Source organism: Corythoichthys intestinalis, chromosome 22 (genome assembly GCF_030265065.1).
Source record: "Corythoichthys intestinalis isolate RoL2023-P3 chromosome 22, ASM3026506v1, whole genome shotgun sequence".
In the NCBI taxonomy this organism is placed as follows: Eukaryota; Metazoa; Chordata; class Actinopteri; order Syngnathiformes; family Syngnathidae; genus Corythoichthys; species Corythoichthys intestinalis.
Genome location: NC_080416.1, coordinates 18,955,346 through 18,970,711, shown reverse-complemented (window position 1 = coordinate 18,970,711; position 15,366 = coordinate 18,955,346). Strand labels below are relative to the sequence as shown.

The window sequence follows — 15,366 nt, the reverse complement described above, 5'->3', positions numbered from 1 at the left end:
TACACACGTTTTCCCTATGAAGAGCATACCTTAAATAAAATGTCCTTTTTTTGCAACCTTATGACTTGCAAGTAAGAAAACAAGATGGCTGCCTCCTGTCTGCCACAAATTACATTTAGGAAGACATTTCCTCTCCCCACATGAACCGGAGCTTAAAATACCCCCATCCCATCATACCTTATTCATTCAGACCATATGGCACAACCAAGAAGAGCTCTGTTGCAGCCAACTTTATCCAGATCACATGATCAAACAAATAACTTTAGCATGGGTTGTTACTTTGGGGGCCCCAATCTTCTGGACCTGAATGCTTGGTGTGGTACACATTAGGCTGTCTCTGCATGTATTTATGCATGGATGCGTGTGTAAATGCAGCCATGTTGTCTGTGGAGAACTAGGCAAAAAGCCACTCAGTTCCCTTTGAACCTCTTTCCATATGGTCCCGAGTATGGTTCTCTGCCATATTGCATTATACAGTGATTCCCAACCAACGAGCCGTGAGTGATCATCAAGTGCGTCACTGGGAAATTATCCAACTTCTGATAACTGGTCCAACATTCATTTTTTAAAATATAAGTAACAGTTATAGTGCTGCAACGATTAACTCGAGTATTCAATGAGTAAAAAAATAATCGAATTAAATTTTGCTGCTTCGAATATTCGTTTCATTAAAGTGGCGTTGTAATGGTTTGTCTTGAAAGTGTTTGCATTAAGCTTTATTGATTTGGGTGGATACACTGCCCTCTAGTCTGCCTCATTTCACATGGCCGAATCCAGCTGTTCCATGTTAAAATCAAAATAAGCCAAGCCAATGCTTTTTTAATGCCTTTGTAATTTAGTTTCTAGGTATATTTAGCCTTTTTTGTGTGAATATGTGTCTGAACCATGTGTTAAGAGCATTGTGAACGTTTTATAGCATTTAAGCTAGCAGACTTTTGCTATGTAAGTTAGCCAATTGTTCTTTTGTTGTACAGAGATTCTCATTTATTTATTTTTTACCATTTGAGGCTCAGCTCAGCTATTTTAATTTTTTATGTTCCTATCCGATTACTCAATGATTCGAACTAACTTGTTCATCGATTAATCGACTACTAAAATCGATAGCTGCAGCCCTATACAGTTATACTCATTTCTATCAATATGTTAGCTATGCATTATGACAGGCAAAAATCTGCTCTTTAAGTAAAATGTAGAACGCATATAATCCACTAGTGAAGCTATTTTTTTAACATGTGTTTGGTCTTGTGATTTGTACTGTACCTAGACCAGGGGTCGGCAACCCAAAATGTTGAAAGAGCCATGTTGGACCAAAAAAAAAAACAAAAATCAAATATGTCTGGAGCCGTAAAAAAATTAAAAGCCTTAATAAGCCTTATTATGACAGCAACACATGCTGTATGTATCTACAGCCTACTATCAAAATGACTAGGTTGGCTACAAATACATAATGAGCCCTAATGTTTATTCATTACAAAATTAATGGATTAGAAGAATATTTGTCCTCCTACAGAAATCATATTAAAACAAAATATACTTTTCCCTCCCATCTTTTTTCCGTTTTCAAACATTTTTGAAAAAGCTCCAGGGAGCTACTAGGCCATAGCTCTAGAGCCACATGCGGCTCTAGAGCCGCGGGTTGCTGACCACCGACCTAGACTAAACAAAGCTAAGGAAAAAACGCATTATTAGTTGGATTGAAGCTATAAGATATTTTTAGAATAAAGTTTTCTACCAATTATCAAGTGGATTAATCCTGTATCAAATCTTAAAAGCGTATACAGTGGTACCTCTACATACGAATTTAATTCGTTCCAGGACCTTGTTTGTAAGTCGAACTGGTCGTATGTCGAGCAGGATTTTCCCATAGGAATACATTATAATTCCATTAATTCGTTCCAAAGCCTAAAAACATACACTAAATTCTTAATAAATACTGCTGGCACTGTTACAAATGGCAATTAAACATAGAAAAACAAATAAGTTATAAATAAATAATTCAGAATAATATAATAATAAGAAGAATAATTAATAATTATTCCTGTAAATAATGTAACGAATCGGATTCTAATATGGCGGACACTTTTTACTGTCCCTGAACGCACCGCGAAGCTGACGTCTCAGTGAGATAGGTCGGTGCGGTAGAGATAATACTTTCGTTTTCTTGAGAGCAGTCAACTGCTTAAGACAATGGGCGTTTTGTGTTGGATAAGTTCTTAAATAAATGATAAAAACGTGACAAAGCTGGCGATTTCCTTGGCAATGTTACCACAATAATAATTGTCACCTTAACTTATAAATAGTGGCGAACGGTGGTCGGAAGAGGACAATGGAGCTGTATTGTTGAGCCAGTTCAGGGACGCGCACCCCAAGCTCATATTTTTCTATAACTTGCATCTTCATTTCAAAGGTAAGCATCACTTTTTTCCTTGTTTCTCCAACTGTATCAACTTTTTTTGAAAACTGTGTTGATTTCTCACACAAGAAAATCCACCATGCGTTCGTTTGCAGTGCTGTCATGTCGTCGTATTTCGAGCAACTCGTCGGATGTAGAAACAAATGGCGGCTCAAATTTTACGTCGGATGTCGAAAAGATCGTGTGTCGAAGTGATCGTATGTAGAGGTACCACTGTATATTAAATTATATAACACAATAACAGGCATGTTAGGTGTAGATATTTTTGTCCACTTCAGGTCACCACTAAGACATGTGCCAATTACCGGTTTCAAGTTATACCGTGGTATGAAAACGTCAAGGTTTCAAATCCGCAAAAAATTTCCGTCATACCGTCCCTAAGGTATTAGCTATTTTTAATGTCCCAAAAATGCATGGAGAAATCCCTCGCTTGCAGCTGCAAGGCTCAACCCTCCCCCACCAGTTGTCAGTGAGTCAGCTGTGCTACACGCTGGCTGGAGGAGGTGAAACCCCTGAACTTTTCCCCCATCGAAAAAAAAACTAAATCGCTGGTATGGCAATACTTCGGCTACAGAAAAGTTACAGACAGCCGCGGCAAAGAGGAGGAGGGCCAACCGACATTTAAAACATGTTTTCGGAGTGTGACTGCCGAGGAGGCAATACCTCCAATATGATTTTGCATTTATACAAAATTAAAGATTGGTAAACACTAGAGGTGTGCGAAATTTCCGATTTTTAGATTATTCCCGATTCGGCCGTGGAAGATTCGAGAACGATTCACAAACATCCAAATTCCGATTATTGAAATATGTCAAGTAAAGCGGAAGTAAAACACACTCAGCGCGCCGCGCAGTCTTCGGGACGCAATGAGGAACAGAGCGAGAGTAGCTAAACATCATGCTTGTCATTACCTGGCCCCTCGGGTAATGCCAATGCTCAACTCACGCCAACTCATGCCGCGAGATAAAAAAACAACATCATACCTGACTGCTGCCGACAGCTCCACATAATGGTATGGTAGATATCATATTTATATTGGACTAGATGCAAACTAGACTGTGTGTTAGCAGAACATGTACAGAAAGCTAGATTCGGGCGTTCGTAAACGGCCGCCATCTTACAGAAGTAGACTTCCCTGCAAGGCTGTTGTAGCGAACCTTCCAAGCGAACCTAATTAACTTTTTATCTAAAATACCCCTAAGTCGGTAAAATATTGACTTGAATCTATCTTTAAAATAGTTTTAAAACTTTCACGTGTAGAAAGTAGACAAAAGGGAAATTATGGAATAACGGGAGCAATTTTAACAACTTTAACGGTTGATTCCCAACATTAAACTAATTGAATGTAGTTTAAAGCTGCTGATACAGAATGGGGATTTGAGTATATTATGTATTGTTTTTAACTGTTAACTTGATACTGAAATCGTCGTTTATTACTGCGAGGCTTTTTTTTTTTTCAATAATCAATTCAATAATCGATTTATAATCGAATCGTAGCCTCTGAATCGTAATCGAATCGTTAGGTGCCCAAAGATTCCCACCTCTAGTAAACACTGTCATGAGCGTTTCCCACCAGCTACAAGATAATGTAAACATGGTTAGAGTCATTCAATTGTGCTTTTTATGGAAAATAATTATTTTTGTTCTAACGGTCATAATGTTGAGCTGTGGCTGTGGGTTTAGGCTCATCTAAAGGACTGCATTTATTTTTATATAGAATATACATTTTTTAACTTAACATTATACTTATCTACCAATTTGCTAATGTTTTCAAAAATAAAAATCAAGTTTTTTTTTTTTTTTTAAACCCAGATATCTCAAAGTAACACATTTTAGAGCTGTAATTGCTATACTGTGATACCGTGAAACCGTGATATTTTGGCTTAAGGTTATCATTCAATCAGAATATCATACCGGCACATGCCTAGTCACAACCTTCATACTCTACTAGTACATGACTTAATTCTGGCTCTAAAAGCCAGACGTGGGCAAACTTAGTCCTCACAGTCAATTTACCACAGATTTCAAGTCTTCAAATCAAAATATTCTGTGGAATACAGGACGAGGTGGAGAATATTACATTTTATATGTCGTTCTCATCACGGTCGCTTGATGTCACTGAAAAATAGCACCCATCACACAGAAAAGAAACTGCAATTAATTGTTTGACTGTTTACATTTTTTCCTCCAGCAGTCAGCAAATTTTAAGGAATAGGTAGATTATTTATACTTCATTTCATTTAATATAATGTTCTGCACTTAAGTTATTTTTTCCTACAGATCTGCTCAAAATTCACATTCATAAACAGATTAAATTGTCGATTTTACAAGTGTGATGTGATCTAATTAAGAAAAATAATTTCCTAGAATAACACTACTGCAGTGGGGTTTGAATAATTTGAACACAACTTTATTTATACAAGTCAAGTGGATGGCTTCCACTTGGTTTAAATATTTCCTTCAATCCCTTCTGCCACAAAGCCCCAGTTTGAGTTGAGGTTTTGCACTCCATAAATTCAAATAAATGTGCCCAAGAGTGACAAATACAACACTGAATAATTTAAAACCACGCATTTTGGCAGTGTTTTGGCACTGCAAATAACTTCATAACAGAATTTTTGCATCATTAATACACGTTTGCTTTATAACTGGTAATTTTAGGTTGCTGTTTTGTACTGCCCAAGGTAAAACAACTTTCAAGCCGCGGATTTAAGACATGCTCGTCAGAGAATCAACTTTTTTTTTTGCCGCTGATGGGAACAAAAAAGTGCACTAGCAGCTGTGTCAATCTTCAACCACCAATAGCAATGGTAGGCTATAACAACATAACATCTTTAAAAAATAAACACAAAATGACAAAATACCATTTAATTTTCTTACCTTGTTTTGGCATTCTTGTGGTATTTTCAATTTAAGTTTGAAACCATCCCATATTCTGGACGTCCCTAATGTTTCTAATAAATACTACACAAAAGGGCTGAATGATATTGTAAAAAAAAAAAAAAACTTATATTGCAAGTTTTTAGGGGGGTTGCGATATATTGCAATATGAAAACTAGAACAATTTTCACCAGATGACTTGAATATCTCTGTTTGGGAAGACTTTGGTTGACTTGGTTGTTTTTATAGTAATGTATTGTATTCAGCATTTTATTAGATTGTTTTTCCTGAGTTTCCCCTTTGGTTTCTCATTTATCATCGTATTCTTAATTTTTTTCTTTATTTTATAGTCTTTAAACAATTCATAATATGCTTCATTATAAAAATGTTATCTTAGTTCCTGTATTTTCGTTACATCATAGATTAAAGGTGCTTCAATTTGCTTTAACTATATCTATTTATGTACTATTCATTTAAGAACTGAAAGTGCAAAAAATGCAAAATCACAATATATGATTGTATTCATATTAGGGCTGCAGCTAACGATTATTTAGTCGATTAATCGATGAACTAGTTAGTTCGAATAATCGGGTAAGGAACAAAAAATTAAAATACCTGAGCTGATCCTCAAACTGTATTAAAAATAAATAAACAAAAATAAATAAATAAATGAGGATCTAAGTACAACAAAAGAACAATTGGGTATCTTAAATAGCAAAAGTCCGCTAACTAACTTTTTTTAAGCAATGCTCTTAAAGGGTTCAACCGCATATTCCCACAAAAAAACTAAATATACTTCTGGACTAAATTACGAATGCATTAAAAAAAAACATTGGCAGAAACAAAAACTTCGCTTGTGTTGGTCGTAACAGGGAGCAGCTGGATTCAGCCATGTGAAATCAGTTGGGTCATATGAACTGTCGCCACTAGAAGGGCAGTGTATCTACCCAAATCAATAAAACTAAGCGCAAACACGTTCAAAACAAAACATTACAACACAGTGCTGCAACGATTAATCAATTAACTTCAGTAATGTGATTAGAAAACTGCTTCAAATCAAGTTTTGATGCTTCGAGGATTCGTTTAAATGAAATCATGATGTTTATTTTGAAATGTTCACCGGAAGTATGTTCGCAAAACCTCTAACCGTAAGCTTTACACTCTGCAAAAAAGTTCTTTTTGTCATTGCGTGTGGCGTCAGTAATCATTTTTTTTCATTTGCGAATGCTGTTAACCAGCGATTTTTCATGGTTGAAGTGTCACCTTTTAACCGCAAGTTTGCGTTTTGGAGAAGACTGCCAATGTTTTATAGCAGGCTAAAGTAGGTTGTCTTTTTTTACCCCCATTACCCTCAATGTAGCAATGCTAACGTTTACACTGTTTAATATAGATGTGTATCCTTATTTTGTATGTCTGAACTTTAATTCTACGGCGTGTTGATGATCAATAAACATCTGTTAAAGGAACTGGAGTCTCGTGCCATTAGCACGCACGCACAAATGTACCGCTCTCATTTTTATTTACCGTACGATAGATGGACTCATTGCATATCGCGATAGGCTAAGCAACTTCAATAAAACATGTCGTTAATTAGTTAGATGAACTTACGATCAGTCAGCTTGTAATTGTCTCCTGTCGTCTTCCAAAATTACAACTGGGTGACGGTGTTTTAGGTTTTCATTCACGGCCGACGTGCAGCCTATCTTGGCATTGAAGAGACAGGACACAATAGTGTGCCCTCCTTTGTTTCGTTGAAATAAGTCAATGTTTTGGCCACTCTGGTGCGCATTTTTGGCTTTATGCCGCTTTCCTCGCTTGCATACTGTAGAATATTTGGTTAAATGTAGTTTGACACTCATGAGCCGCCGTACCCTTGCTGTCAAATGTATGTCACCAATCACCGAAATAGCGGCAGTATTGATGAGACTAAGGGGCTGTTTCCATGGTGACTCTCCGACAAGACGAAAAACCTGATGTTTGCATTTATATGGTTCCGTCTCCATTGGAACAATGTCGCAATTCCCCATGAAAACGATGTAGTATTCACGCCAGGCCCTAGGGGGCAGTGCAGATTTACAAGGCGACAGCGCATGATGCACTTTGACCTCCTCAGCCTGGAAGACAACATGCCTGCCCACTCCAAGCAATGGCATTTTCTTTTGTTCAAACAGGCACAAAAATGGAAACATTCAACCTATTTAAATTCAAAATATTATAAAAACAGTAAATTAAAGCCGACATTCCGCCATATTTGCTGTTTTTAATGTTTAGTAGCACGGCTGCGCACGCCCAATGTGACGTGTACGAGTGCTGACGTTATTGGCGCGGTCGCGGGAGCCTTTGGTATGCATGCGGAGCAAGCCCCCCCTCAAGCCCCCGCAATCGAATTCTTCCACTTTGGAGGCAGGATTCCAAGGTTTGCGTCTTTGCCTTCAGTCTTCGCCGACACCATATGAACGCAAGGCCACTCAGCAACACAGTCATTGTGTCTTCGTGTCGCAGAGTCGTCATGTAAAGCTTTCACATGTATTTTTTTTTTTGAGTTTCAAATTTTATTTTTGCATTTAAACACATTTTTTTTGATTGAAGCCACTTTTTTTATTGAAAATATATATTTTGATTGAAGCAACTTTTTTTTTTTGATTGAATAATAAACACACAAATCTACCTCCATATGGCTCAGCCCAGCTGATACGATTTTTGACTGGGGTAACTACATTGGCACGACACCTGCGGGCGTACCATATTCAATGGATGATGATCTTGGCGAAAAGAATTGCCTAAGCAGCCTGATTTAGAATTCCCCTCAAGAATGATGGGAAACAAAAAAACGCTCTTTGTCAACTTATTATTATATATATTCTTGTAAGTTATTTTATTGTTGACACTGTGTTTCGGGGTCATCAACATGTTGCCCCGCCCCAAAAGTCAACTCTGCTTATGATCGTATCGTGAGGTACAAAGAGGTTCCCACTCCTAATACGTACATTGCGATGGCGATATTCAAACGAAATACTGTATTGGCCCGAAGACGGTGTTTTTTGCATTAAGACTGAAAACGTGGGAGTCGTCTTATATTCAGGGTCTAGACACTATACCCATTCACGACGCTAGATGGCGCCAGATATCATTGAAGCGAATGCTGAACTTGAGTAACGTTCTGTCATGACAGATCTCAGCTAAAGTTTAACCAGTTTGCATTTTTTGCAATGTTTTTCCTTATTCAGATTTGTTTCAAGACTACAGTTACAGTTAGACCTCACTTTAATGGTTAATGCAGTTATTGCAATTTTGTTTCATCACAGTAGATTGGTTTATTTACATTTCAAAAACCAGAAGCCATTCATTTATGAATATGATTGCACTTAGTTTACATACTATTTAAATGTTCAGATATTAAGATTTGAATGAGGCAAAATAACATGCTTCTTCTCTCAAATATATTGTTATAACCATTTGTTTCAGATGTACTGTAATTATTTTCGGTATAAAAATTTGGGGTTGTAAAAGGCTTATCAAACTTGAAAAAGAGGGGGTCGTCTTATAATCAGGGCTGTCTTATATTCGTGCCAATACGGTATTGTGCAGGCCTACTACCAGGGCCGGCCCAGCCTAAACGCAGACTATGCAGCTCCTTAGGGCCCCTGACCACTAGGGGGCCCCCAATCTGGCAATTGTTTCATTTGTATTTTGTTTACTACAGTTTATTTGACTTTTGTGAGTTTTGATACTTGATTACAAGCTTAAAAAAAATAAAAGTTCTTCCCTAACTTCTTTCTCTTTTAGAAAAAGGTTTGGCGCTATCTACTGTAAGTACTGACAAATCATTTGGGGGGAGATGTTTGAAGTATGCAGTGAAACAAAATCTGATTAATATACAAAATATGGACGTATGGGTTGGATTGAATGTATGGGTTTCACAGTACTCTGTGACGAAATGGTGGGCCAAAAATATGGGCCCCTTTGCGTTATTTTGCTTAGGGCCCCAAAATGGCCTGGGCCGGCCCTGCTACTACACAATGCATGTGTTTTTGCTCACCTCATTGTCGTGCTGTTGGCAGAAGCTCATGCGGTCCTGGAAGAGGGACAGCAGGGCAAAGTTGTTCTGTAGGGATTGGGCGAGTGACACAGGCATGCCCGCTTGGCCTGGGTTACTGTTGACTCGGGCCTGGTGGAGGTTCTCCCCGAGCCTCTCAATGAAGTGGTCCTTGGTCAGCCTCACCCGTTGATGGGCACGCACGCAGTTGTCACACAGATACTCTTGGCAGTCGAGACAGTGGGAGGTGGCCAGGTTCTCTTCATCGCAGGAGCTGCACTGAGGCTCTCCCATGAGATGGGGGTGCAAAAGGCCTCCCTGGGTGTGATGGAAGCCAGATGAACCCAAGCCTCCTCGCTGAGGGTGGTGGTGGCCATTCTTGTTCTGAATCTGCTCCTCGGTGCTCACCACCACATCCAACAGGTTGTTGAAGAGGAAGTTGGAGGAAGGCAGAGAGTCCACACCGGCCTCGGAGATGGACACCTTCTGGTCGCAGGTGGGGCAGCGTAATTTGAGAGGGTCACCTGGACTGCGCTGGCCCTCCAGGCACTGCCTGCAGAACGTATGGAGGCAGGGTAGGACGTGGAGCCTCCTGCTGGTCTGGCTGGAGGAGTTCGAGGTATGGGAAGAGGAAGAGGAAGTGGATGAGCTGGAGGAAATAGGGGCCGAGGAACCACAAAGCTCCTTGCAGAGCGGGCACGTCTGCAGGTCCGAGTCTGGAAACGAAGCCATCTGTGGCGTCACCACAAAAAAAAGGCTCAGTTTACAGGTGAGGTATACATTTGGGCACAAGTCGAGCTGATGTGTCGAGCTGGAAAAACGTTTTTGCTTGAGGTAGATTCATGAGGCATTAAAGTCACTTCACCGAGGAGAACGATGTTCATCGGCGTACAGATATGACTCTTACATAACTCGAATGTGATGCAAAATCGACGAGGTAGTCTCTATATTGAGTTATCGGGTGGCAGTAAGGCGTTATCAATCAATCCCTGAAACGTGACAACATTGAACAACGTTATTGATTCCGTGTGGGAGGCAGGTGGTGTTAAATTGAGGTTCATTAAATAAAAAATTTAAAAAATTGGAGTGAGTTTAGGTCGGCGTTTTATGCTGAGGGGGGGCTCAGTCTCTCCTCCCCCAACGGTTAGGCAACATGACCACAGAGCTTGGCGTTCAAAACGGAAAATGGCAGTTTAGTTCAGATCAGTTCTTGCGTTTTCGTCTCCAGTGGACCATCACCGGTGGGAATTCAGCTTGGGAGTCGAACCTCGAACCCGACGGTGGAAGGCAATTCGGCAAAGCGACAACCACGGAGAGGAAATTGCGTGGCGAGGACGCCAGAATCAAACATGTAGTCGCTTACAGATCACCCTTGTAACAGAAAACGGTCCACCTCCCAGCTGTGCTCGCTCTCGGCGTGGAGGAATTTCACAGACAGCATGGGGCAAAAAAACACAGCAGATGAATACTATTCGGTCCGAGCCTCCACTCGGTCGTCCTCGCTTTTTCTTCCTTTTTTTCTTGCTTCCTCTCCGGGATAGAACCATCAACGTTGGCTGAAGGTAAGCGCTCCCACGGGCGCGTGTTGCCCGGGCTGTGGCTCCGAGTGCAGCTCCAGTTCGATTGAGGAGGGGGGAAAATGGACTCACTTCCGCTGCAGGGACTGGGAGGAAGGGGCGGGGCGAAGAGGAGGTGTGTGCACGCGCTCGTACCCGAGTCTGATTGCGTGTGACAGTTGCTTTCTACAATTTAGGAAAAAAAAAAAAAAAAACGCTAAGTATGATCAATTTGTTTTGACGCTATAACAGCACTCTTAAAATTGAATTAAACGACACCGGACTAAACCCAGAGTCGTTCATTATGTTTGATTTATAGTCCCTCAGGAAGTAGCCGTATCCCGACAGGGCATCGAGCCAACATGATTGATGCTGATATTGTTGTACCGGCCGATTAAGCTGTTAGTTTTAAGTAGAAATGTTTTTACTGTACTCTACATGAATGTATCGATGCGACTCGCAAATCACGGCGTGTGGGCCTATACATGTGAATTTATAAGTCATAAAAGGTATAAATCATCGATGGATTTTCTTGTAAAATCTTCGCCCGTTTCTCCACCGGCTAGCTTCGTTCCCCATTAGGATAATGTCAACTAATCTTTAGCTTTATATTAAATTGGATACCCGATTTAGAGAAAAAAATGCATCTAACGCTGCATTAATTGGGAAATATATCGCTTATTGAGGGGCAAATAATTAGTTGCGAACGTGCTGCGTTTTGAAAATGCGTTTTGTTGTATGCAAAATATTAACATTTTGCGAATGTTCACTTTGGATGATTTAATCTCAGAGAATCGAAGGTTTTGCATAGGGACATAACTACCAAATTTTCGGGATTCTCAAATTGTCCTCACCGATTTTTAAGCCATTTTATTTGCATTATATAATAAATTCAGTTAGTGTATATAGGAAATGTTGTGTTCCCCTATGTTGTAAAAATGGAATTGACCTTACCGTTATTAAGTGAATTATTTTCATTATGTTCACTTACATTTATCCCTTTTCACTTGCTAAATTTTTCCCCTCAAACGCACGTTTAATTGGTTGATGACATGCATTGATTTAAAATGTATTAATTTTCTAAATTTATGTTTAAAAAAATTATTTGCAGCATATGCATTTTTTTCCAGATACATTAATCACAATCTAAGTGAAAAGTTTTCAATTTTTTGTCAAGTTTGGCCGTGCTTGTAGACAAAAGCAGTAGTTTTACCTGAAGGAAGGCTCAATTTTTATTTTTGTTATACTCCAAGAAGTTTTTTTCAGCTATATTTAACTTAAGTGGTCAGAAGTAGTGCTGCAACAATTAATCGATTAACTCGAGTATTCGATTAGAAAAAAAGATTCAAATTAAATTTTGCTGCTTCGAGTATCCGTTTAAGTGGCGTTGTAATGGTTTATTTTGAAAATGTTTGCATTTAGTTTTATTGATTTGGGTGGATATTCTGCCTTCTAGTCTGTCTCATTTCACATGGTTGAATCCAGGTGCTCCCTGTTAAGACCAACATAAGCTACAATTTTGTTTGAGCAATTTTTTATGCATTCGTTATTTAAAGTAGGGCTGTCAAACGATTAAAATGTTTAATCGAGTTAATTACAGCTTAAAAATTAATCATAATTAATCGCAATTCAAACCATCTATAAAATATGCTATGTTTTTCTGTAAATTATTGTTGGAATGAAAAGATAAGACAAGACGGATATACATTCAACATACGGTACATAAGTACTGTATTTGTTTATTATAAAAATAAATCAACAAGATGGCATTAACATTATTAACATTCTCTTAAATTGATCCATGGATAGAAAAACTTGTAGTTCTTAAAAGATAAATGTTAGGACAAGTTATAGAATTGTTATATTAAAACCCCTCTTAATGTTTTCGTTTTCTTAAAATTTGTAAAATTTTCAATCAAAAAAATAAACTAGTAGCTCGCCATTGTTGATGTCATTACACCATGCTCACTCCCCAAACCCATAAAATCATTTGGACCCAAGCACCAGCAGACGGCGCCAAACAACAAAAAAGTAACAAGCGGACATTACACTGCTGTCATTTTAATCTGAGCGGGGCATGTGCGTTAATTGCGGCAAATATTTTAACGTGATTAATTTTAAAATTAATTACCGCCCGTTAACGCGATAATTTTGACAGCCCTAGTTTAAAGCTATTTTTAGCCAATTTTTGTGGTAATATGCGTCTGAACCATTTGTTAAGAGCATTGTAAAAAAAATTAGCATTTTATAGCATTTAAACTAGCGGACTTTTGCTATGTAAGTTTTTGTTGTACGTAGATCCTCATTTATTTTTTTATACCATTTGAGGCTCAGCTCAGGTAATTTAATTTTTCATGTTCCTTATCCGATTACGCAATTATTCGAACTAATGGTTCATCGATTAATTGACTACTAAAATAATCGATCACTGCAGCCCTAGTCAGAAGACAAATGTTTATTTTTTGCATTCCTGGATAGTTGAGATTACTAAATTTGTATTTATTGTGTATGTTAATATATGTTCAAATATTGCCATTTCAATTTGCTAATAAAATCATTTAGTCCTGCAGCTATCGATTATTTTAGTAGTCGATTAATCGATGAACTAGTTAGTTCGAATAATCGAGTAATCGGATAAGGAACATTAAGAAAATTAAAATAACTGAACTGAGCCTCAAAAAAAGAAAAAAAAGAAATAAGGTTATATGTGAACAAAACAACAATTGGCTAACTTAGCAAAAGTCAACTAGTTTAAATGCTATAAAATGCCAATATTTTTTTTACTATGCTCCTAACAAATAGTTAACATATTCCCACAAAAAACGGCTAAATATACCTTTAAACTCAATTGCGAATGCATTAAAAATACATTAGCTCAAACAAAAACTTAGCGTTTGTTGGACTTAACAGGGAGCAGCTGGATTCAGCCATGTGAAATGAGGCAGACTAGAGGGCAGTGTATCCACCCAAATCAATAAAACTAAATGCCCTTTCTAAGCAAACCATTATGGCGCCACTTTAATTAAACAAATACTCGAGGCAGCAAAATTTAATTTGAATTTTTTTTTTCTAATCGAATACTCGAGTTAATCGATTAATCTTTGCAGCACTAAAATCAATTTTCTAATAAAATACATTTATTCTGGATGTTTTCAATATGTTTGTTTTTGAAAACAAAGGTTTAAATGAAATGGTGTCTCACCTGAACTGATACATGTGAAAGTTAGTATAAGTAAACATTTATTTTTGCATTGATCAGCCTTTCAATTAATTAGGTTGATATTTGTGAGAATTGTATATCGTCCCGATCAATGTTGAGACAAAACCTTTGGTGTGCAGTATTTGCCAAACTTCTTTTCAAAATGTACTTTTGTATTTTTACTATATCCAAGATTTTAGGTTTTTATTAATTTTCCCTCATTAGTTAAAATGTGTTCATTTGAAAAATGTCCAGTACTATTCTGTTCCGTTTCAGTAAAGTCTAAATGAAAAAAAAGGGGGAAAAAAGCGGATTATAGGCCCAAAGGCCGGTAGCATGACAGTAGGGTGATTTAAAGTCACACCTCAACAAGTAAAATGGATTTTAAAAGGCTTTGGAACAGGCCAAGGGCTATGCAGATATGCCACAGTGGATAAACATTCCATTTGATGGACAACACCTTTGAGATTTCTCTTCCAAACAACCCTTTCATCCATTGACTACATAATACTAGACATAATGTAATGGGGTAACAGCTGATTTTTCCTTAAGAGACTTACTCATCATGGCTGTAATGCGGTTTAAACTTACACAGATGTTCCTGTGTTCAATCTGCAGCAAAAGCCATTTAAATAGTAGTTATTTTTCAACATTCACAGAGCATCATCTGACCCCTTGACAATGTTGCCGTGAAATAACATTGGACACACTTTCATGCATCCTGACCACGTGAAAGGTCTGTGTTGACTTGCCCTGAGGTAGTTTTTACAAGTAAAACAAAAAAACAAGTGTGGTGTACAAAGAACTAAATTTAAATTCTTAGCCCATTCATGTTTATGGGTTCATATAGTTGCTTAACTGATGCATGAGAACCATAAACAACAACATAAATGTAGCAATCTCAATTTTTTCAAAATTGAAAAGTAATAATCAATCCTAAAAGCCACAATTTTTCCCATGTATTCATTTTGAGCCTCATAATGAATCATGTCTATACTTTAAGAATTGTTAATCAGATGTTAGACACGCATGCAATTGTATTTTGCGTCATTTCATCAGGCCTGCCGCACAATTCTACCAAAAAAAAAAAAAAAAAACTCAGGACTTTTATGAATTCTGATGAAAAATAATAAGTGTTTTCATGAAAACAAATGGCCTCTGATCTGTAGTATTCCCGCTCGTTATAACCTTTCTGAAATCTGTACCCAAGGAAGAAATAATTGAGTGGGACAATAAAATTAAGCGCACGGCAAAAATCTTGAAACTATCAAGAATCCCATGT

At 37.9% G+C, this 15,366-nt stretch overlaps 1 protein-coding gene across 1 annotated transcript in view; it reads right to left on the bottom strand.

Annotated features, from left to right (window-relative positions):
- Nucleotides 1-10,974, bottom strand: part of trim71 (tripartite motif containing 71, E3 ubiquitin protein ligase) — a 60,897-nt gene extending 49,923 nt beyond the window's left edge. The window contains exon 1 of the mRNA XM_057827963.1: nt 9,333-10,974. Within this exon, the coding sequence (XP_057683946.1) occupies nt 9,333-10,061 (729 nt within the window). The 5' untranslated portion in view covers nt 10,062-10,974. The remainder of the gene's footprint in view (nt 1-9,332) is intronic.
- Nucleotides 10,975-15,366: the final 4,392 nt, after the last annotated feature.